The sequence below is a fragment of the Pyrgilauda ruficollis genome, unplaced genomic scaffold, assembly GCF_017590135.1.
Source record: "Pyrgilauda ruficollis isolate IOZ18807 unplaced genomic scaffold, ASM1759013v1 scaffold126, whole genome shotgun sequence".
Taxonomy (NCBI): domain Eukaryota; kingdom Metazoa; phylum Chordata; class Aves; order Passeriformes; family Passeridae; genus Pyrgilauda; species Pyrgilauda ruficollis.
In genome coordinates this window covers 1,345,772-1,368,126 of record NW_024510988.1, presented here as the reverse complement: position 1 = coordinate 1,368,126, position 22,355 = coordinate 1,345,772, and the positions used below count along the sequence as shown (strand labels likewise).

General features: G+C 47.2%; 1 protein-coding gene across 10 annotated transcripts in view; it reads left to right on the top strand.

Moving 5' to 3' along the window:
* Positions 1-2,171: 2,171 nt before the first annotated feature.
* NCAM1 (neural cell adhesion molecule 1) overlaps positions 2,172-22,355 on the top strand; it is a 78,863-nt gene continuing 58,679 nt past the window's right edge. For all 10 annotated transcript variants that reach the window (XM_041458147.1, XM_041458139.1, XM_041458146.1 and 7 more), the window contains exon 1: positions 2,172-2,333. In XM_041458147.1, the coding sequence (XP_041314081.1) occupies positions 2,279-2,333 (55 nt within the window). In that variant the 5' untranslated portion in view covers positions 2,172-2,278. The remainder of the gene's footprint in view (positions 2,334-22,355) is intronic.

The following is a 22,355-nucleotide window of genomic DNA, read 5'->3' as shown; positions in this document are numbered from 1 at the left end:
TCCTTTTTTCTGCCACATCCCTGAGCTGGAGGGGGTTTGGGTGATTTTTCCTCTGCTGATTTCCATGTGAGTTCTTCCCCTTATCCACCCTGGGAGTTGAAACTCCCACATCACGGCCTAAAATATTGTTAAATAGCAATAAAGATCTGCTGATATCTCCAACACAAACAACTGCTCCCCCACAGTACACAATAATTCATGGTGTTTGTTGTCTGCAATATTCTCTCTTCACAGATCCTTCTGTTCCAATTTTTGGGGATGTCAGCTTGCAGGGAAGAAGGGCTGCCTTAATTGATGGAATGTTCTCTCCAAGACTGTTGTTTACCACCGAGGAATACTCCTGCTTTGCAAGGATGTGTTGATTTTTGTGGAGAAGACGGCTGGGATTTCATGGAAACCCCTCAGTTTATGAAATTGTGTCAATAGCAGCCTGTGCACTGCCACAGTTTCATTTTCTGGATGCTCTAAAGGTCATTTTCACAAGGGGACAAGGACACTGTCCCTGGCCTTGGACACTCCCAGGGACGGGGCAGGAATTCCTCCCCAAAATTCCATTTACACATCCCCTCTCCAGGCCTGAAACCATCGCCCTTGTCCTGTCACCATCTGCCCATGCAAACAAAAACAAAGGTGTGAAACCCTGCTTTGTTCTGCTCTGGGGTTACTGTTAACATTAGCATAATTGCTATTACATGATCCATAATATGCTGTAATTGATACAAGCTACACACATCATTGTCTTTTTATATGGCATATGATACATAATATATACATTTTTCCATAGCATATAATACATAGTATATACACATTTTTGCATAAATATTAATACCTATTTTCTATAGCACCTATATAATATACACATATTTACATACGTATTAAATACGTATTATGTACACATCAGAAGAATTTATATTCTAATACTATAATATAATGTGATAGTAATGAATGGAATGGAATGGAATGGAATGGAATTCGGTGGAATGGAATAAAATAAAATAGAATAGAATAGAATAGATAGAATAGAATAGAATAGTGTGCTACATATTGCAATATATAATAATATAATAATACTTATTTGCATAAATATTAACTACCTATTTTCTATAGCACATAATACATATCATATGCACATATTTACAAATCTATTAAATACACATTATACACACGTTAGAATAATTTCTATTCTAATCTTATAGCATGATATGAAAATAATGAATAATGATGCTATGATAATTAACGATAATGTGATAACAACAATAATATCAATACTATATAATATACCATATATAGTATTATAATATAACTTATAGTATAGTATATTATAGTATATTATAAGGTATTGTGTTGTAGATATGAAATGATATGATATGATATGATATGATATGTTATGATAGTATAGTACAGTATATTATAGTATATTATATAGTATTATATTATATGACATTATATTATTAATATGCAATAATAAGCAACAATATGCAATAAACATACAATAACAACCAACAACGCCGCCACGCTAACAAAAACCAATCAATAACCACGACTAACCATTCCCTCACCCCTTCCCTCGTTCACCCCCCCACACAAAGCTCTCCATCCCCCACCCCCCGGTTATATGATATTATATGATATTATGTTATGTTATGTTATATGATATTATAGTATATGACATATGACATTATATTAATTATATTATATTAATGATATGATATGATATGATATGATATGATATGATATGCTGTTATATTATATGACATTATATTATATTACATTATATGACATATTATATTATATTATATGACATATTATATTATATTATATTATATTATATTATATTATATTGTAGTATAGTACAGTATATTATAGTATATTATATAGTATTATATTATATGACATTATATTATTAATATGCAATAATAAGCAACAATATGCAATAAACATACAATAACAACCAACAACGCCGCCACGCTAACAAAAACCAATCAATAACCACGACTAACCATTCCCTCACCCCTTCCCTCGTTCACCCCCCCACACAAAGCTCTCCATCCCCCACCCCCCCGGCGCGGCGCGGCACTACTTGCCGCGGCGGAGCGATCCGCGGCCGTGCGGCCGGCGCAGGGATCGCGGGGGCGCGCTGCGGCGCTGTCAGTCAGCGCGGCGGCGCCGGGACGCGCCGGGCGCAGCGAGCGCAGCGGAGCGGCCACCCCGGGCTCGGCTCCCCGCGCCCTCCCCGCGCCCGCAGCCCCGGCGAGCGGCTCGCCGTTCCGCCGGTGCGATGCTGCTGCCGCTCGCCGTGCTGCCCTGCGCCTTCGTCCTGCTGCGAGCCGCAGGTACGGCGGGGCGGGGGCGCGCCGCGAACAATGGGGTCGGGCGGACCCCGGGCTGCCCGCAGCGGGAGGAGGAGGAGGAGGAGGAGGTGGCGGCTGGGTTGGGCCGGGCTGGGCTCCCCCGGGGCCGTGGGTCGGTGCGCGGGGGGCGCAGACAATGGGCGCGGAGGGGATGCTGCGTGCGGGGTCGCGGCGGGCTCGGTGCGCACCGCGAGGATGCTCCCGCGGCCGCCGCCCTCCGCCCGCGGGGCACGGACGCGGCCAGGGAGGGAGCGAGGGATGCCGTGGAGCGGCTGGAATAATGAAAGGAGGAGGAGGAGAGGGAGAGGGGAAAAAAAAATAAAAAAAAAAAGAAAGAAAAAGGAGGGGCGCGGGGCGCTGCCGTTGTGGAGCGGCCCCCGGCGCGAGCGGTGGTGCGGTGGCCCCGCCGTGGCCGCTCGGTAGCCGCCGGTGACCGCCCGGGTCGCCACCCCCGGGTCCGGGAGCGGCAGGTGGGCTGCGAGCGGCAGGATGGAGCGGCCACACCTGCGCCGGCCCCGCCCCAGCCAGCATCCCTGCTCCGAGCTGCATCCCTGTGTTATCCATCCCTGTGCTCTCCATCCCTGCTCCGGGCTGCGTCCCTGTGCTCTCCATCCCTGTGCTCTCCATTCCTGTGTTATCCATCCCTGTGCTCTCCATCCCTGCTCCGAGCTGCATCTGTGTGCTACCCATCCATCCATCCATCCGTCCGTCCGTCCGTCCGTCCGTCCGTCTGTCCCTCCTCCCTGGCGCTCCCCGGGGAGCGCTCCCGAGCCGCGCTGGGCTCCGCCGGTGTTTGCTGCCTGTCCCGTCCTGTCGTGTCTCCTCAGCCCTCGTTCCCAGTCCCTGGAGAGCATCCCGGGCTGGCTGTGCCATCGCAGCTCGCCGTTGTCCCCGCTCTCGGCGGGCAGCCCCCTGCGCTCCGCGTTTTTCCCGGTGCCGTGTCCGTGTCCCCGCGCTCCCGGAGCTGTCGGTGTGTCCTTGCCGTGCTCCATTCCTGCCTCCATGCCCACCACCCCTCCCCACGCTGAGGATTTTTATCTCCTTAAGCAATTACGGCTGCTGGGGCTCTGTCTGCGCTCGTGGTGGCGGTGGCTGTCGTGGTGGAGCAGTGCCACCAGTGTCCCCAGGGCTGCCGCCAAACCCGAGCCACCTGTTTAACACCAGCACAGCACCCACCCCGAGCCCTGCCCGCCTCTCCCGCGGCGAAGCGCTGCTGCTTAGCCTCCCTTGAATTAAAATAAAAGAGAAGAGCGGTCGTGGGAGGGTCTGTGCGCAGCGCGGGGGTCGCGCTCCCGTTCCAGCCGCTCCTGCCGTGCCCAGCTCCGCATCCTGCCCGGCCACACCCTCCCATCCCCGCTGGCATCGCTGCTGCCAGCCTGCCACCGCCTCCCGACACATCCCCACCGCCTTCCCAGCTGCGGGAGGGCACAATAAAGCGCCTTGCTTTGGGGATTTTTTTTTTGGGTTTTTTTGGTTTTTTTTTTTCAGGGGAAATAAATGGGAGTAAGCAAAAGAAAAAATTATCTGCATATCATCTGTTGCCCCACTCAAATACATGTTTATCCAATAATAATAATTATGAATATGGAGACTGCCTAGGGAGCTGCACAGCTGGATCTGTTAAATCAGCATAAAATGGAGAACACAAAAACCAAATAAAATATTAAAAAGCTAGAACAAAGCAGCAGCAGTGTTTGTGGTGAAAGCAGCACCAAGCACATCCAGCTCTGCTTTCCACCCTAAAGGATGCTCTGGTCGTGTTCCTTCTTTTTTTGCCCAGCTGAGCTCACCAGTCTGTGATGGGGGAGAAGGAATTTTGCTTTCAAAGCTGTGGAGATGTCAGTGCAAGAGGGTGTTTTATTTATTTTTATTGATTTTATGATTGTGCTGCTAAAAAAACCTTAAGCTTAAATGTAAGAGGAGGCAAGAGGGAGATATTCATCAGTGAGGGAACTGTTGTGTGAGCACAGTTGTGGGGTAGGCTCACAACCAAACCGTGCCTTTTATGTCTTTTAGAATAATTCCACATTTCGTGTGTACCCCCGTGGCCTGTGATAGTGATGATTTATTTTATTTAGTCTGCTGTAAAATTAAAACATTCTCTGATAATTTAGAAGCTGATTTATAGACAGAGCAGATGGCTCCTCTCCTTTCATGTACATCCTGAGAACTGTGGTTTCCTGAAGAATAGAGTGGATTTTGTATCAACTTTATCCCCTTGACACATGAACTCGAAAATTCCCAAATTGACTCTTGGGCTGGCGGCTTTTTTTTGGGTCTTGGTTTTGTCAGAGGTTTTTTTAAGGACATTTCAAATGAGTAACTTCACGACTAGCCGGTTTTTAAGTGTTAAACATTGTGGCTGCTCTCCAGGCTGAAAGTGCCTTCACTTTTCCTGGCTGGGCTCCAGAAATGTATTTTAAGGATAACTGCTCTGCCGTTGGGTACAGGCGCTGCTTCCTCCCGGACAGAGAATGCCATGGGGGGTTTTTTGATGGTTTTCCTGTTTGTTTGGGGTGGGAGGGCGATGCCATGGGTTTCCTGCACGGGCTGCCAGGGAAGCAGAACCAATTGCTGGGGGAGGAGGAGGAGGAGGAGGAGGAGGAGGAGGGGATCCTGCATCTGCTGCCATCAGTCTGCGAGGAGCAGAGGGATAGCTCGGGGAGCAGACAAAGCACAGTTAATTTCCTCATTTAAAAAAGGCCATCCCGCGGTTTTCCTCCAGGTTATTTTACACACCTGGTGATAGAAAAAAGGCACATTTCTGGGGTTTTTTGGTGGGTTTCGGGGCTGGTTTTGGAAGCATCGCTTTTGCAGTGTGTTCACCTCGAGATGGGCATTATGAACTTCCCCAGATGCCTCTCTAAGCAGCCTGGCAGGAGCTGTTTCCCCTGGATTTGTGTCGTGGCTTTTACGCAGAGAATTCTGAGGAAGCCTCAAGGATCTGATGCTACCAGGGCAGGGTTTTCCAGGTGCTGTGTGAAGAGGGTTTTTATTGCTTCGTTTATTTCCCAACTCTGTCCTTTCCCACGGATTTGAAACAAGCGAAGCGACTCACTTGTAAATAAGGAGCTTTGAAAACGACGAGGAAACAGAATTGTGTTTTCCTTGCTGTTTGTAAACTGGGAGAATGGGAATCACTGGGCTGAGGGTGTGTCTGGCAGGGAACTACGGCTCCCAGCAGCTCCTCTCCTCTCTCCTGGATGCTTCCTTTGCGCATGTTTTTCAGGAATTAATGTGTCGCTTTTCATCCCACCACCCCCCCCCAAAATAAAAAAAAAAATAAAAAGAGCCACCAGGCAAATAGACTTTGAGCCATCCAAATCACAGGAGCGAATGTGAAGGTCAGCTCTGGGCTGGCTGTGGCTCCTTTTGTTTAGGAAAACACATTAGCATGGAGCAAAGGGCTGGCTGTGCACAGGGATGGAAATGAGCAGGGCTTGGCAGCAGGGCCGCTCTGGGTTCCTGGTGGGGAAATGCAGCTGCTCATTAGCAACGATGCCTTTTGAAGTGACCCCAGAGCCAAATGGCAGCTCCTGCTCCTGCCTGCCTGCCTTTGGGATTGCCTGCACAGAGCTGTTCCTGGGGTTTGGGTTTGTGGTGTGCGTGGAACGGGGAAAAACAGATCAAAATCAAGGGTGAAATTCAGATTAAAATAAATGTATGGCTTTAAATGCAGTACTTTCCACTGCATTGGTGGTAAAGCAGATAATCCCTCTCCACAGAGTGAGTGATGCAGATTCCAGACCTTCCCAGGATAAGTGACACATGCAGGATGGAGTCACCATCCCTGGAAGTGCCCAGAAAATATGTGACCATGGCACCTGGGGCAGGGTTTGGTGCTGCCCACGCTGCTGGTGCAGGGTTGACAGTGACACTTGATGATCTCAAAGGTCTTTTCCAACCTTAACGATTCTCACAAAAAGCAATTTCAGGAGGAATTTCTTCATGGGAAGGGTTAAACATGGGTAGGGCTGCCCTGGGAGCTTTGGATTCCCCATCCCTGAGGTGTCCAAGGATTGCTGGGCAAGGTGGGGACTGCTCACACTTGGCCTCGATGGCCTTGGAGGCTTTTCCAGCCTCAGTGGCTCTGATTCCATGGCAAACCTCGTGCCACAGCACGTTGGGCTGTCCAGGGGAGGTGCTGACCTCTTTTAAAGCACCCATGGCCATGTGAAAACTTCCTCAGAGCATTTTTGGGACCCTGTTACAGCTTTGCTTCTGAGTTTGACCCAAGAATTTATGTACTTCAGCTAAATTGTGACTGGGACAAATGTGGGGCATCAGCAGCCTCAGTCCCGAGAGCTCCAGATCTGCAGGCAGCTGCCGGAAAAGCTGATTTTTGGGGAACAGCACACAATGGGAGGTTTATCCTGCAAAGCAAGTGCAAATTGCTTTGAGATTCCTCTGAAGAAGCAGCAGCAGCAGCTGTGGGGTAGAGTCACACAGAGCTGTGCTTAAGAGCAGGGGGAGTTATCTGAATTCTTACACGTGAATAATAATTGGGATGGAGAGCTGGTGTTTGCAGCAGAAATCACACAGCGTTGGAACAAGATGAAAATTCTGCTTGTGCCTGAAGATTAATGTCTCCACTTGCCTCTACAGGAACAGAGCTGGGGTTGGGAAATGGGGGGGGATTTTCAGGAATCTGTGTTTGCTCTGGACCCGCTCAGGGTGGGCTCAGTGCTCCCGCCCTGCCCAGGGATGGGGGGACCAAAGGTCCCAGGTAAATTCAGGCTGAAAACCAGGTCAGAGAGGGGGCAGAGCCCAGGGGTGGCAGGCCCTGGTGCCACGGCTGTTGCTGCTGCTCTGGGCAGGCAGGGCTGCAGCCCCAGAGCCACCTTTGATGCAGGAAATGCAGCTGAGGCTGCAGGCAGTAATGGGATCCGTGGCAGGGCTGATGCATCCTCTATTTTCATCCAGATCTTGTGACAGGACAGATGCAGGGGGTGTTGGGAGAATGGGAGTTGGCTGGTTCAGTACAACCTGGGAAATCCATTGAAATGGTCGATTTCTTAAAACAGGGAGCAGATTTGATTTATTTTGAGTTAAAACAAATGTCCATCACTTCACCAGGGCATCATTGGCCAGGACAAAATCCATTTAAAGGAATTCTTGACTGCTTGAATTGTTCTAGAATTGTCAATCTCATCATGTCTTGAACAGAAATATTTATGCTTTCTTTCTAGCTGAGTTTTTAAGGTAAATCAGGGTAGGTACTTTCCAAAATTTGTTGTTAAAATCAGGCAAGTCAGGTTAATTCTCTGAAAATCCACCTGCTGAAGCCACATTTGGAGTGTGGGGTCCAATTCTGGGCTCCCCAGTGCCAGAACAATCAGTGGATTTACTGCAGAGGGACTGGAGGAGCAGCTTGGTGTGAGAAGAAGCTGAGGCTGCAGAGAGAAGGCTGGAGGGGATGTGGATGTGGACAAACCCCTGCTGGGAAGGAGTGAAGATCCCAGGATGTCCCAGGGATGCCCAGCAAACTGGAATACAGCAAATCCTCTCTGCACGGATGAAAACACACCAAAATCCCTGTTTTTATTTTTATTTTTTTGTTGTTGGATGAATCCTGGACCAGGTTGAGTGGAGAGATTGTGGATTCTCCATCCATGGACCTTCAGAACACTCCTGGCCAGACCCCTGGGGACCTCCTGCCTTCCCCTCCTGGACTGGATAACCTCAAGATGTCCCTTCCAACCCCAAATATTCTGTGATTTTCCTACCTCTACTCTTATAAAAATAGTTACAATAGAAGCTTATTTGAATATTTAATTCACTTTTCCTTCTTTGTTTATATTCATGACATTTATCACCCTTGAATCTTTAGGCTAAACAAGAATATTAATTGTTTGTTGCTGGTTTATGGTTAATTATGATTTACCACGTTGATTAACTTGGAATACAACTCCAAAGACATGAAAGGGGGTGTGTAAATCTGTGTACAGAAATGGGGAATTGTGTGAAATGAAGGATTAGAGGAAGAAATCAGCCAGGTAACATTCAGGCCACGTTTTGGGCAGAGTTTGGTCAAAATCAGTGCTTGAAACTCAAGGTCCTTTCCAGAGGAGAGCCCTGGCTGAGCTGTGGAATTGAGCAGGTGATAAATGATGAGGTAAAGTGATGAAGATCTTAGACAATGGAAATAGAGAATTGTTGCCTCCAAATTTGAATGGGCTTTTCCAGATGTTTAATATCTCTTGTCCCAAAAGCAGCTGCATAAAAAATACTTCAAATGTTACTAAAACTGCAATATATTCCTGCAGAATTTAGTTAATTGTCCCTGAAATCAAACTGTAGGATCGTAAATGTCCTTGTTTCATGGGAAAAAGACCCTAAAAAATATATTTATAAAGTGCAGTTCTTTTTACAGTGAAGACTGATGGCATTATTGCACAATTTAAAATAGGAGCAGCCAGTTTGGAGGTGTTGGCACAATATTGGCAAACTGGGCTCTAATCTGGGGCATTATTGCTGAATTTAAAATAGCAGCAACCAGTTTGGAGGTGTTTGCTCAGTATTGGCAAAGTGGGCTCTGATCTGTGGCATTATTGCACAATTTAAAATAAACACAGCAGGGATTGAGGGCAGCTCAGGGCTGGGGATGCTCGCTGGTGGTTCCTCAGAGCCCAGCCTGTCCTTGCATATTAATCACCCTCTCAAAGGAGCTCTGATCTGCATTGTGCAGGCTCGGGGGCTGTGGTGCTCAAAAGGGTTTTTATTCCATTCGAGTGGCAGGGCTGAGAGCAGCAGAATCCGGGCAGTGTTTGGGGGGGACAGCCCTGCTCTGCCCCCCAACATGGGCACAAAATAGCCAAATGTTCACCCTCAGGTCTCCCTGCTCCTCAGCTGGGCTGGGAAATAAAATATTGTCCCGTTGGGATCTCAGCAGGCCAAGCTCCAGGGCTTGATCCTGTTGGGAAACTTGGAGGGGGTAAAAGGTGGGGAAATGGCAGATTTGTGAGGTTGGGGATGACAGGATTTCTTCAAGGTAAAAGTTGGGGAAATCTCAGTTCTGTGAGTTTGGGAATGACAGGATTTCTTCAAGGTAAAAGTTGGGGAAATCTCAGTTCTGTGAGTTTGGGAATGACAGGATTTCTCCCAGTAAAGGGTGGGGAAATCTCAGTTGTGTGAGTTTGGGAATGACAGGATTTGTTCCAGGAAAAGGTTATGGAAATCTCAGATAGTGTAATTTAGGATTGACAGGATTTCTCCCAGGCAAAGGGTGGGGAAATTCAGATTGTGTGGGTTTGGGAATAACAGGATTTCTCCCAGGAAAAGGTTGGGCCAATCTCAGGTTGTGTGAGTTTGGGAATGACAGGATTTCTCCCAGATAAAGATTATGGAAATCCCAGTTGTGTGAGTTTGGGAATAACAGGATTTCTCCCAGGTAAAGGTTATGGAAATCTCAGTTGTGTGAGTTTGGGAATAACAGGATTTCTCCCAGGAAAAGATTATGGAAATCTGAGATTGTGTGAGTTTGGGAATAACAGGATTTTTCCCAGGTAAAGGTTGGGGAAGTTCACATTGTGTGAGTTTGGGAATAACACAGCATTCCTCTGGTGATGGGGTTTTATGTAACTCCAGCTGCTGCTCTGGGGCACTGAGGTGAGGTGTTAATGAGCTGTGTGTGTATGAAAAATTCCAGAAAAGGGGAGATTTTGGATCCTTCTCTTCGTACAAATCTCAAAACACCACAGATACTGAAACATGGACTTCAGTGAGCAGTAGAGATGTTCAGTGGGTGATGTTGGTACTCTGAAGGAGAAAATGGGCAGATAAAAAGATATATCTGGTTACAGATTTACATATAAATGTTCCAGCACAGGAATTTTGTTGCAATGAGTGGACAATTGGGCTGCAGACTGTGGCTGTGAATTACCACCAGCTCACGGTGTGAGGACAGGTGAAAACTGATCCTGGTTGTGCTGAAGAAAACCTTTTGTTGGGAAGACAAAATCTGCATTTCAGCCAAGTGGTGAACATACCACACTGCTCCCCAAATGCAAAGCTGTTACCCTGGGTTGTGTTTAATCAATATTATTGAGCTGTTTGCTGAGTCCTTGGTGTCTCTTTGCTTCTGCTTTTTCTCCTTTTATCAACTCTTGGGCACGTTTTCTCACACTTGATTATTTTGTTCTGCGAGAGCACTGGCAGAGAGTTCCCTGTTGGTGTGAATTTCAGGAGTGGGGTTGTGGAGAGCAGCAGTTCCAAGCAGGTGTCCAAGGAGCTGAGAAAGCCTTGAGGGATGATGTTCAGGCTGGGCTGAGGTTGGTGTTAACGTGGGAAGGTCTTTGTGGAAATGAATCACCAGAGTGGAGCTCTTGGTGTGTTTGTTGTTGTTCTCTGTGTTCAAAACGGTATTTTTTTGACATTTTTGTAGGGAACACGAGGGATTTTTGTGTAATTTTATAATGCTGTTAAGGCAGCAAGATGGGGAGAGCATTTTTCTGCTCAGTGTTCATTCTGCTGTGTTTCAGTGAGAATCGTTGGGTTTATGTGTGGATGTTTTGGGGGGGATTCTCATGGTGCAGCAGAGCCCTGCCTGTGTCACCGCAGTCAGGAGGAAACCCCCAAAACATCCATGCCAGCCAATTCCCATTATTTCCCTCGTAATCCCACCCAAAGCCCATTGCACTGCAGGATTTGGAGGTGAGGTGCAGCGGGAAATGCTGAGTACAGCCAGTGCTGGCATTTCCCTTCAGTGAGAGCTGCCCCTCACTGGTTTTACATCATTCAGATTAATCGTGTGCAGGCTGTGGCACTGCTCTGACAAAGCACTTGGAGCCCACCTGGGTGTGCTTTGAAATCTTCAAAACAACCATTTCCAAACTTCTTTTAAACTTCTTAACGTGCATCAGAGATTCTGTGCAGTCCAGGATCTCGGGAGCAAAATGCCCAATCATTATTGGTTAATTACAACATTGGAGGGTTTAATTTTGCATTTTTCACTGTGTTGATAGTGAGAAGAAGACCCTCGTGCATGGCATTTTAACAAAACACAACCAGCAGCTGCTTGGCCAAGGAACTGAGTCAATTCTTGAGAGGAGTCAAAAGAACAGAGTGCTGCAGTTGTGTTTGCAGCAGATAATCCCCCCAGTGCAGCGTGCTCCAGGGCTGGAGAGACACAGGAATTACTGCCCGCTCCCTAAATCCTCCTGCACTTTAATCTCCCCATGATCTCTGGGAAGGCTCGCAGCATTTATTCCGTTTATTCTGTTTATTCCATTCATTCCCTGCTCCCTCCTGGCTGGGGTTTGTTGGGAATGAAGGAGGGAGGCTGGAATACATAAAATTTAAATTTATTTATTGTAGACAACTGGAACAACTATTTTTTTTTTTTCTCTGTAAGAAGATCTGCAGCATCAGAGATTTAATTTCATCTTGATTAATTTCTGGCTTTGCCATTGGGTTTTATTTGGGGATGGGCTTTGGCCATTTTGCTCTCAGATTTTTCCCCGTTTCTCTGTAAAATGAATATTTCATGAAATACAAGCAAACTTGGAGTAGTTTGTGCTTCATAGACAAAAATAACATAATGCTGCAGTGATTGTTTGTAATTTTAATTTCCCACTGCAGGCTGGCATGACTGTTAGCTCCAGAGCAGGAAATACTGTGAAATATTTCTGTTTAGAGTAAAAGTTATTTAGTATAAACACTAGTAAATAAAAAGTTATTTAGTTCTTTATATTCTGTATAGAGTAGAAGTTATTTTTGTCTAGAAATGGGCATTTCTGTTGGTAGCATGCTTTTATTCCTGGCAGATAAGGTGGGGTTTTTGTGGTGTGCAGTTTGGTTTTGCACAGTGTCAGGCACGAGGAGGGAAATCCTGCTTTTATCCGGTCCCAGGGAATATCCAGGGAGGAATTTTCCTCACCTGCCCACAGGTACTGAAGGATCCCCATGAAAATTCCAAGTGCCTACATGAGTAAAAATCAATGTAAATCTGCTCAAGGACCATTTCTTTTTAAATAAATGCCTTGTGCTGATCTTTCTTACACCTGGTGGAAAAGCAGCCTTTTAATTGAAGGATAAAATGTGGTTTTTTTCTCACCCTGGCCCTTGCCTGGCTGCTCACACTGGAATTAATGTGACCTGCTGCTCATGAATGCCTTGCTGTGGGTGGGGAGGGAGAACACAGAAATTGATGTAAATTGTCCTCTTTTCCTTGCTGGGTGCTCCCAGCTCTGAGAAGGGCAGATTTTGGGGAGTTTGCACCAATCTCAGCATTTTGTGCTGTCCCACTCTTGGGTTCTGTTGTAAGAATAAAACTCTCCACATCATCACAAAGACCAAACCCAGCCCTGAGGGTTTTCTCACTCAGTCTCTCTTCCAGGAGAAAACTGCACTTCAAACCCTTTGATTGGGCTCTTTTTTAAAACACAGCCTTTCCCATTATTTTATTGAATATTCAAGGTGAAGAGGTGCCCCTGGAGCAGTCCCTGGAGTGTGTTTGCCTGGGTTTTTTGTGTTCTGGGCAAACACACTTCAGGTATTTCTGCTTTTATCAATGGCAGTGGTTGGTGTTTGCTGATAAAACAATAGTAGAAATAAATGGTTTTTGCACAAGCTTGTGAGGTTGCATTATTTTAATGTGAAAATGATACCTTGTATTATTTTCACATTAAAAGATGGAGGAACTTTAAAGGCTGGCCTTGAGGACAGTCTGTGTTAGTGCTATCTAATAAATTAAATTAATAAATTAATTACTAATTACCAATAAATTAAAGCTTTTTTGCTTTTTAATAGGTGTGCTTCAGTTTCTGATAACCTGTCTCTGTTTTAGTTACATTTTACCTGTTAATCCCCAAAAAAAAGCTGAATGTGCCAGAATGTTCAGATGAAACCCCAAGTTTTGCAATCCCCATTATTTTGGTTAAAAGAAGCCATTTTTATATGAAGAATTCTTGCTTCTTTAGACTGGATCTGGATTTAAACGAAAGCACAAAGCCATTGTGGACCATTTTTGTGTGCTCAGCCCTGAATTTCAGGATCATTCTTGTGTGCTCAGCCCTGAATTTCAGGACCATTTTTGTGTGCTCAGCCCTGAATTTCAGGACCATTTTTGTTGTGCTCAGCCCTGATTTTCAGGACCATTTTTGTGTGCTCAGCCCTGAATTTCAGGACCATTTTTGTGTGCTCAGCCCTGAATTTCAGGACCATTTTTGTGTGCTCAGCCCTGAATTTCAGGCTCTGGTTTGTAGCTGCAGGCACTCTGGCAGGTCTGGAGGGTGATCAGTGCCTTATTCCAAAGCTTCTGTGTATTCCCAGGAGCTGCTTTTTATCAACCTAAATTGGTCAGCCTGGAGATAAAAATAGCAAATCCCCCACTCCTGGTTTGGACCCTGCATTATTGATGGTTCCTGCAGTGTCCTCTGTGTCCAGGAGATTTATGGGGTGTGATTTATTATTTAGTGGCACATGCAGAAGAACCTCCGAGCATTAAAGGAACAAAAGATAAAGGTATTTTCTTATCAGGTGAAGGGCTCTCTTATCTCCTTTTCCTTGAAGATTGCAGTAGTGGGACCAGAGGAATTCAGCTGGAGTGGTGAGTGAAAGCAATGCTGCTGATTCCCTTGGAATTTAGCACTTTAAATGGATTAGAACTAAAAATATCCCTGCCTGGCATTGCGTCAGAGCCTTCCAGAGTATCTGCATTTCCATGTTTGATGGCAATTTCTAAAGATTCCCACGTTGGAGCTGAGGGGGAGCCTTGTGAGGGGGAGCCAGGATTCTTCAGTGGAGCAGCAGGGTTGGGGATAATTGTAAAATCCTGGGGGTTGCTGAAGAGGGAGCCCACAGAAGCAGAGTTTGGGAAGGAAAAGGTGGTTTTTGTTGCAGACAAAAAAGGTGATTTTTGTTCTGGACAAAAACCAGGTGATTTTTGTTCCAGACAGGTGTGTCATTCTCTCCTTGGACATTGTGGGAGCCTTGACAGGAATTGGTTTGTAACTTTGGGGTGGGTTCTTGCAGCAGCTGGTCCACGTCTTGTTGGTCAGTTCTGGTGCAAATTAATTCGCTCATTGCTGATAGTTTGGGGTTTTTGTGAATAATGGTGTGTGAGCACTGCATTAGGGTTTATAATCCCAAACCCCGGGCCTGGTATTGCAGCAATGCAGAGGGAAATAATCACATTTTGTGCTTGCCTAAAGCCTGGAGTTTCACTAGGGCAAGGGAGGGGGTTTTGACTGAGCTTGTGGCGTGTGCTCCTGTTCTGGTTGGCAAATTTGACATTCCCAGAGCAGTGAAATGATCTCAGTGCCCTTGTGGAGGGGCTGAACCAGAGAAACACAGAATCCCACGGTGCTAATTGGGATGTTTTTAATGAAATGTGGTGGTAGCACCGTGTTAAACACCCTCATGCATTATGAGTTCTGAACTGCTGGAAAATCCCAATAAATCAATGCAGGATTTTTTTCCCTTACACTGAACATTTCTGTTGATTTTTGGCCCATGTTTTGTGTGTCTGCAGAGCTGTTGGCTGCACATTCAGGAGCTCCAAAGGTGAGTTCCTGCTGATGCTGGGCGGGTGTTTTGGGCTCCAGGTGTTGGTCCTGCAGCTTTGAGGGGAGCTGAGCAGTGTTAAACTCATCAGTGTGATGGATCAGCTGCCTGCCCTGCAGGGAAGGCTCTGTGAGAGGCTGTAAATTCCAGACAGGTAAGGTTTCAAAGCTGGGGTCCAGGTTAACATTTTGGACTCCACTAGATGGCACTGATTTATTGTGCTGTTGATAAAAACCCATCAGATGCAGTGGGAGACTTTTATTTTTTGAACAGAAGCCATAAAGGAGGTGATGAGGATGCTCAGTATTTATTTGTTTGTCTGCTGGGTGCATTGATAGATTCCTTCATGACCTCCCTGCTTCTGAAGTGCCGTTTTCGATGGGCTGAGCATATCTTTGAAATATTTAGCACTGGGAAGACATCTCTAAATAAATAACTGGTTTTTCTGATCCTCTTTGTGTGGAAGGAAGGAAGTTGAAGGAAGAAGCTGGGCCAGTGTTGGTGCAGGCAGCTGGGTTTGCCATAACTGTGTCTGAAACCATCACAGAATCCAGGATAAATAGAATTCTTGTCTTTCTGATAAGAAAAGAGGGTTCCTGGTGGGTTCCAATCCCACAGTGCCAGTTTTGGTTCAGACCAAAGTGATTTCATTGTGGTGGTGCTGAGGGCACTGGGTGAGAGCAAATAATTAATTATTCCAGAAAATGGCCACGAGAGTTCTTTTGGTAAATTTGGTGCCCAAAATTCTCCCCAGGACCTTCTGTGTCCTGCTGCCCAGGGTGGAAGGGCAGCGAGGAACCCCAGATGGAATCTGTAATTCCATCTCTCCTGTCCTCTCCTGCATCCCACATGCTGCCCTTGGGGCACCCCACATCCCAGCGGGGCAGGAGATGTTCTGCTCAGCATTTGGGGTGCTCCATGGGGATAAACCTGGGCTTGGGCTTGGTTCCACCTCGTTTTCCTGCTGTGATCTCCTTTCCCTGGAGCTGAGCAGCGCTGCAGGCTGGCCTCGCGTGACTCCAGCGCTCGTGGGTGTTTTCATCTGCTGCCTCACGGGAGGAGTTGTTCCTGCAGCTCTGCCTCCCTCTGCTTCCTTGCCTTCCTTCCCAGGGATCTGCAATTAAACGGTTTTCCAAGGAGCTCAGTCCGTTGGAAGGATCTGTTGTTCTCTGCCTGGCCTGTGGTTGGCCGGACCAACCTCAGATAAAACCAGCGGCCACTCCCCAGAATTCAGCATTTTGGTGCTTCTGCTGCTTCCTCCAGCTGCAGATTTTGGGGCTTCTGTGTTTCCCTGGGGAATTTGTGTTTCCCCTCCCCAAAGGCTGCAGGGAGGCGTTGGCAGGGCTCAGCAGCCCGGGCGCTGCAGCGAGGGACTGAAACCCAGTTTTGTGCAGCTTTTGTGGCTTCAGTGCCACAGAGCTGGGGCTGATGTGCTCGTATTCCCTGTCTGCTCCGGGGTTTCTTGGTGCTTTCCCCTCCTCTCCTCTCAAACTGGAGGTTCAGTTGTTACTTTGGCCTCCAGTTCATAATTAGTTCATAATTAGTGATGTTTCTCAGGCCCAGCTCACTGCAGTCTGTGGGACTCCTTCCTGTGACATTGGCAGGGTTGGCGTTTTCTCAATTTTTTTTTTTCCCTTTTGACACCATGAATTTTTACATAAATTTATGAATTTTACCCTTGGTGGGGAAGTATTAGGTGATGTTCCCTGGCTTTGAATTCATTCCTAATGCCATTGTTTCCTAACTCTGTGATTTATATCTATTCCATTTCATTCTGGGCTTTATATATTATTAATTCCTAATTCCATTATTTCCTGACTTTTTTCCCATTGCCATTTTTTTTCCCTTCTTTTTCACAACGTTTATCTCTTGTTTGCTGCCTGCTGAAGCCTGGATGTTCCTGAATAAATGGATTATTAATAAATTGATCATGTGCAGTGCCTGGGAACAGGCTGGCTGTCCCCAGGGGTGGGTGGGGACCGGGTGCCTGCTGTCCCTTGCATCTCACAGCTCTGGTTGTAAATTGGCCCAAAAAGGGGGGATTTAGAGGAGCATGGCAGAGGCTGTTTGGTTTGTGCTGCTGGGAGAATCAGGCAGGGCTGGCTGGGGACTCCAGGCTCCGTTTGCTGTTCTGTTTTCCAGCACAGAAGGTGGAATAGTAATTTATTATCTGACATTCTTGGCAAACAGATGGAAACCACTCTGCCTGTGAATTTGCAAGGGAAAGGATTCTGGGAGCAGGCTTTGCATATGTCCTTCCCTCCTTGGTTTTTTTGCGTGCTTAGGAAAACAAGAATGAAGTCATTCCTTGTTGTTGGAAGGAAACTTGTGTGGTGTTCCCGCTCCTGCTGTCGAGGTGGATAAAAGAGACATCCACTCTGAACGTGGGAAATGGATGGAAGAAATGGGAATAAAACAACAGCTGAGCAGTGCAGCGAGCTCTGCGAGTGCTGCTTGGTTCTCACCCCACATTTGCATTTTTTAGCGTAGAATAAACCTGTCTGTTTGATGGTGGACAAAGAGGAGACGCTAAGGGTAAAACCAGCTAATTAAAGAGCGAGCAGGTGAATGAAGGGCTCAGATGGGTGAGCAGTGAAGTGCCCTTTGCAGCAGTGACATGTTTGTGTTGTAGTTGGCCTTTGTTTGTGCTTTTCTTCAAGAGGGCAATTAATTAACTTGTTTCTTTGTTTTGGTGGGGGGGTTTTGCCTTTAGTGAGTTTCACACCGGGGAGTTCTCACCCTGCAAAGACGAGAAAGGGTGTGGGAGGGCAGATAGGAGCACTTGGGAATGGGGATTTAGCAGTTTTGGGTAATTAATTGCCCTCTGGGCGTGTGCCCTGTGCCCTCCGGGCTGTGATCAGGCACTGCAGAGGTTCCTAAAGGAACAGCAGCCCGGGTTTGTGACTGGGGCTGCAGCTTTTTCCCTGCGAAACACAGAGCCTGGAGGAGGCAGTGGAAGGAATCAGACAGATGGGTGCTTAACCTAAATCCCCGGAATTCCCTGGGGACACCTGGCCCAGGCTGCTCTCCGGGGTCAGAGCTGCTGTGTGAGGTGTGCGGGTGCTTTATTCAATATCCAGGGCACATTAAATGTCCCTCGGAGCTCCTGGAGGGGGAAATCCTGCTCACAGTGTCAGGGACACATACAGGGCATGGCACCAAGGTCTCCTGATTCCTGGGCAGTCCCAGCAGAAACCTGGGAGATTCCCCCTTACAGCTTTGGTTACAGCTCCAGGGAATGTTTGGGTTTCCCTTCTGACTAAAAACCATCCGTGGCATGAACGTTGGCTGTAGCTAAGTGGGAATCTCCCATCCATGCACTACCAGTGCATTCCCATTTTTTACATCAACCACTCGGATCTGTCAGTGTCATTTGTAGCGGGGTGCAGAGACTGAAATGAGCACTGAGATGTTTTCACCATCTGAGTGTTCATTTCAGTCTCTTTCTGTCCCCCATCAGAGCAGGACCTGTTTGAATTCCCTCCCTGAATTTCTCCCTGTGCTGCCTGGGAGAGGCAGAAAAGGGAGATGCCAGCACACCACGCTCACGAAAACGAGCAGCTCCTGCCTGATCCAGGGCTGGCTCCTGCGGCAGGATCAGAAAATCCCCTCCCAAACCCTGGTGCCAGTTCATCCGAGCCGGGCAGGACCCCCGTGCCTTGTCCTGGTGCCCATTAGGAGCAGCTGCAGGCTGGACTTTGATGTCCTGCAGGACAATGGGGTCACTGTTCCAGCTCCAGAGTGCCTCTCCTTGCTCTGCTCTTTGTCTGGGGGCTCTGGGAGTGGGGAGGACGTGAGGGGCGACACGAGATGGAAATCTCACAGGAAATTGCTCCCAAATGCCATCACTGGGACGTCAGGGTTTCAGCAGGGATGCGCTTGGGAGGCAGCAGAATTTTAATGCTGCTGGCAAATAAATGAGGATGAAGGGGGGAAATTGTCCTCATTGAGGAGGGGAAAATCCAGCTTAATTCAGAGCAAAGTGTAATTAAGGGGGAGAAAACTTCTGGCGTAGATGGAGAGAGCTGAGAGGTTGCAGGAGGAGTTCTTGTGCACATGTGAAATTTATCTATTTCTGTCTGGTTTTTCTGGAGAATGTGCCCACGTTTTCCTGGGGTATTTTATGCAGTGGACACCCAGAAATTTTTGGGTAATCCCCTCCTGGTTTGTGCAGCAAAGGAGGTGTCTCAGTGCAGGAAATCCGAATTTCTGCGAAATGAGGTGCTGTGAAAAGAGCAGGAAAAGCAGAGGTGGTGGATCCTTGTGGTTGTTAGGAGGAGGAATTGGGAGGGATGGGGATGGGATAATGGGGTGACAGAACCCCCATCCCAGTGCTCTGGGTAAGGGCTTGGTTTGAAATAACACTCACAGGTGTTTCTTTCCCTAAAATCTCCCATTTTTTGCCTCACACCCCCCAAACCCGTGGCTCATGAAGCTCCGAGCTCCATTCTCATTTCTGTTTTGCCCAGAACTCTGTGTCAGGATCCCAGTGAGTCACCTTCTCCCCGGGTTTTTGTTGCTGTTCCCTCAGTGACAGCAGTGAGTGAATTCCTGCTCGCAGGCATGTAGGAGATCCCACATTCCTGCTGCCATCTGTTACCAAACTTGGAGGGTTTTGTTTTTCCCAGTTTGCAGCAATTTGAGGGAGAGTAGGGGAAATAGAGCAGGTGATTAAAAGGAGGATTCAAGTGATGTAAAACATTGGTGTGATGACCAGGAAATTAAAAATGAAGAGTGCCTGGAGTGGGGCTTTAGTAAATTCAGCAGCCTCTGACAGAAGATGGTTTCACTCAAATATTCTGACTGTATTCCCCTTGTCATGAACCAATTTTCAGTTTATTTCTTTATTTTCCATGGAGTGTGGCTGTAATTGCAGCTCATTATCTCTGTTGTGATGGAGGCAGGGGTGAGGATGTCCCAGGAGGTGCTGGCTGATAACAAAAATCACCTTGCACTGAGCTCTGAGTGCCAGCCCTGCCTCCAGAGTGCATTTTTTAATGAGCTCACCCCGTGGACAGATCCATTGTTCCCTGCACAGACAATTGCTGGCTTGTGCTGTTTGCAGTTCTCTGCTTGGCCACAGTTCTTAATAATTCTGTGGGAATTATCCTTTGGGCTTGGCTTTTTCTTCAGCAGATACAAAAAAGGAATAAAACCCCCATCCAAATGCATCTTTAATTATTTGTGTTTTAGTGATACAAAGCTCCCACTGCATTATGTGATGCTCCAAGCAGACTTTTGAACATGGATGAGCAAACAACACTTTGTGTTTTTCCCACAGGGGATGAAAATGTTTCTTAAAACTGAAATCCCCCGTCATTCATGAGTCAGGGCTGATTTTAGGAAGGAGATGATTGGACATGAATTACGTAGATGCTACTCCAGAGTTGAAATTATCTTGGGTTACTGTGGGTATTTTTATCTGTGCAGCTGCAGGATTGAAGGCAGAACTGTGCCTACAGCTCTGCTTTCTGTAAAGAAGAATTTATAACAGAACATTTTAATCTTTCCCTTCAAAGATTCAATTAGCAAGCTTTGATTTTTTATCTTTTTCTGTCACACAGACAGATTCCACCTGCACTTTGGATTCCCTGACCACGCTGACTTAGGCACCAAATCCTTTTTTCTTTCCCCTCGCTGCCTGAAGTGTGTGAATTCACTGGGCACATCTGTCCCCAGATGTGAGGGTCAGCTTTGGTTCAAGGTCGTGCTTTTGGCTCTTTCTGCATTGAACCTGGGGGCATTTTAGGTACCTCAAAGTGGAATTGTGCTTAAACCTGAGACAGGAGCAGCTGGATCTCAGCTGGTCCCACGTGGGGGCTCCTGGGGCTCCTCAAAGTCTGGTTTTGTACACCCTAAACCCTTTTATCCTCTTACAGCCTTGATTTTTTTTTATTAATTAATATTTTTTCCCCTAGAAGGCACAATATTCTTACTAAGAGCCGTGAATGATCTTGTTCCTGTGTTTCTGAACCTTTGGGGAAGAGCAGCCTGGAGTTGTTCCTGTTCTGCTCTGATGTGTCAGCGGTGTCCAGATGCAGGGAATGATGGAGCTGGCAGTGACAGATCAGCTTTGGCTGCTCTGCCCCATGTCAGGTATTATTAGCTGTGCTGAGCATCCAATCCATCCAAATCCAGCAGCTAATCCCGTTGTTTGAAGGAAATTGGAGTGCTGCACGGTGTCAGGAGTGTTTGTTGGTGCTTCTGTGCACGTTGCGGGGTTCCTGAGGATTTCGCTTTGGCTTGAGTCGCCTTCAGGGTGATTTTGTTTGCTGGAATGTCACTTGGGCTGGGCTGGGAAAAGGAATTCAATCAAGGTAACAGTGACAGCTCTGGGGAGAACAGACCTGGCTGCTGCTGCTGTGCTGAACTCAAACAAACTGAGCATTACCAAGTGCAGAGGGTGATCTGAAAAGCGACAGCCAGGGGACAGTGATGAACAACGAGCAGCAGTTCCTTTAAAAAAGATCTTGCCAGCCTCCCTGGGTGGTCTCGGTGTGGCAGAGCCGGTCTGGGAGCAGCAGGGCTTGTTTCTGCAGGGTATTTCTGCAGGAGGTGTGTCTGGGTGCCGGGCTGATGGGCCCACCTGAGCAACCCTTCACTTGGCAGCCGAGAGATCGCAAAATCCAAATATCCTGCTGGAGGTTCAGCCTGAGAGGAGCTTTCCCGAGATCCCCAGGGCATCTTGCACTGCTGCAGGACATCCTGCAGTGCTGCAGGGCATCCTGCACTGCTGCTGGGCATCCTGCACTGCTGCAGGGCATCCTGCAGTGATGCAGGACGTCCTGCACTGCTGCTGCACTGCTGCTGAGCATCCTGCACTGCTGCTGGCCCAGCCTGCAGAGGCTGCTCCTGATGGAACAGCTCCTGAAGATGCTTTGTCCTGCACCCTGGGGGTTTCTCCTGCACCCCAGGCTGTGTCCTGCATCTCGAGGGTGTCCCCTGCACCCCAGGTTGTCCCCTGCACCCCAGGATTTCTCCTGCACCCTGTCCTGCTCCTGGCTCCAGGTGTCCTGCCTTGCCTGGTAAAACGGGACATTCCAGAGGGGCAGTTCTGCCCACGCTGCATTTTCTGCTCTCACAAACCGGATTGCAGCTGGGAGCATCTTGCAGAGCAGGTCCTGAGTTTGTGGCTGTGAAAGCACCAGGCTGGGTGCCCCTTGGAGCATCCTCCTGCAGAGCCTGATGTGCATTAAAATGTGCATTAAATGCGTTGTGTTTCCCTGGATATCCTGTTAGACCCAGCTACCAACACCTTTTCTAGCCCTGTTAACCCTTTGGGAACATTTTCTCTCTGGTTTGTGCTGTTCTCTGGTGCTCACAGAAGTTTTGGCCATTTTTTTATTGAGCTCTTCACCTTCAGGTGCTTCTGGAAAACCCAGTGGAGATGAAATGCAGTGTTTGATTTAGAATGTTTGTTTTATGGGATCTGGATTTCAGTGGATTTCAAACTGAATTTTTTTTTCAATAAAAAATTCTGATTTTTATTTTTTCCCAATA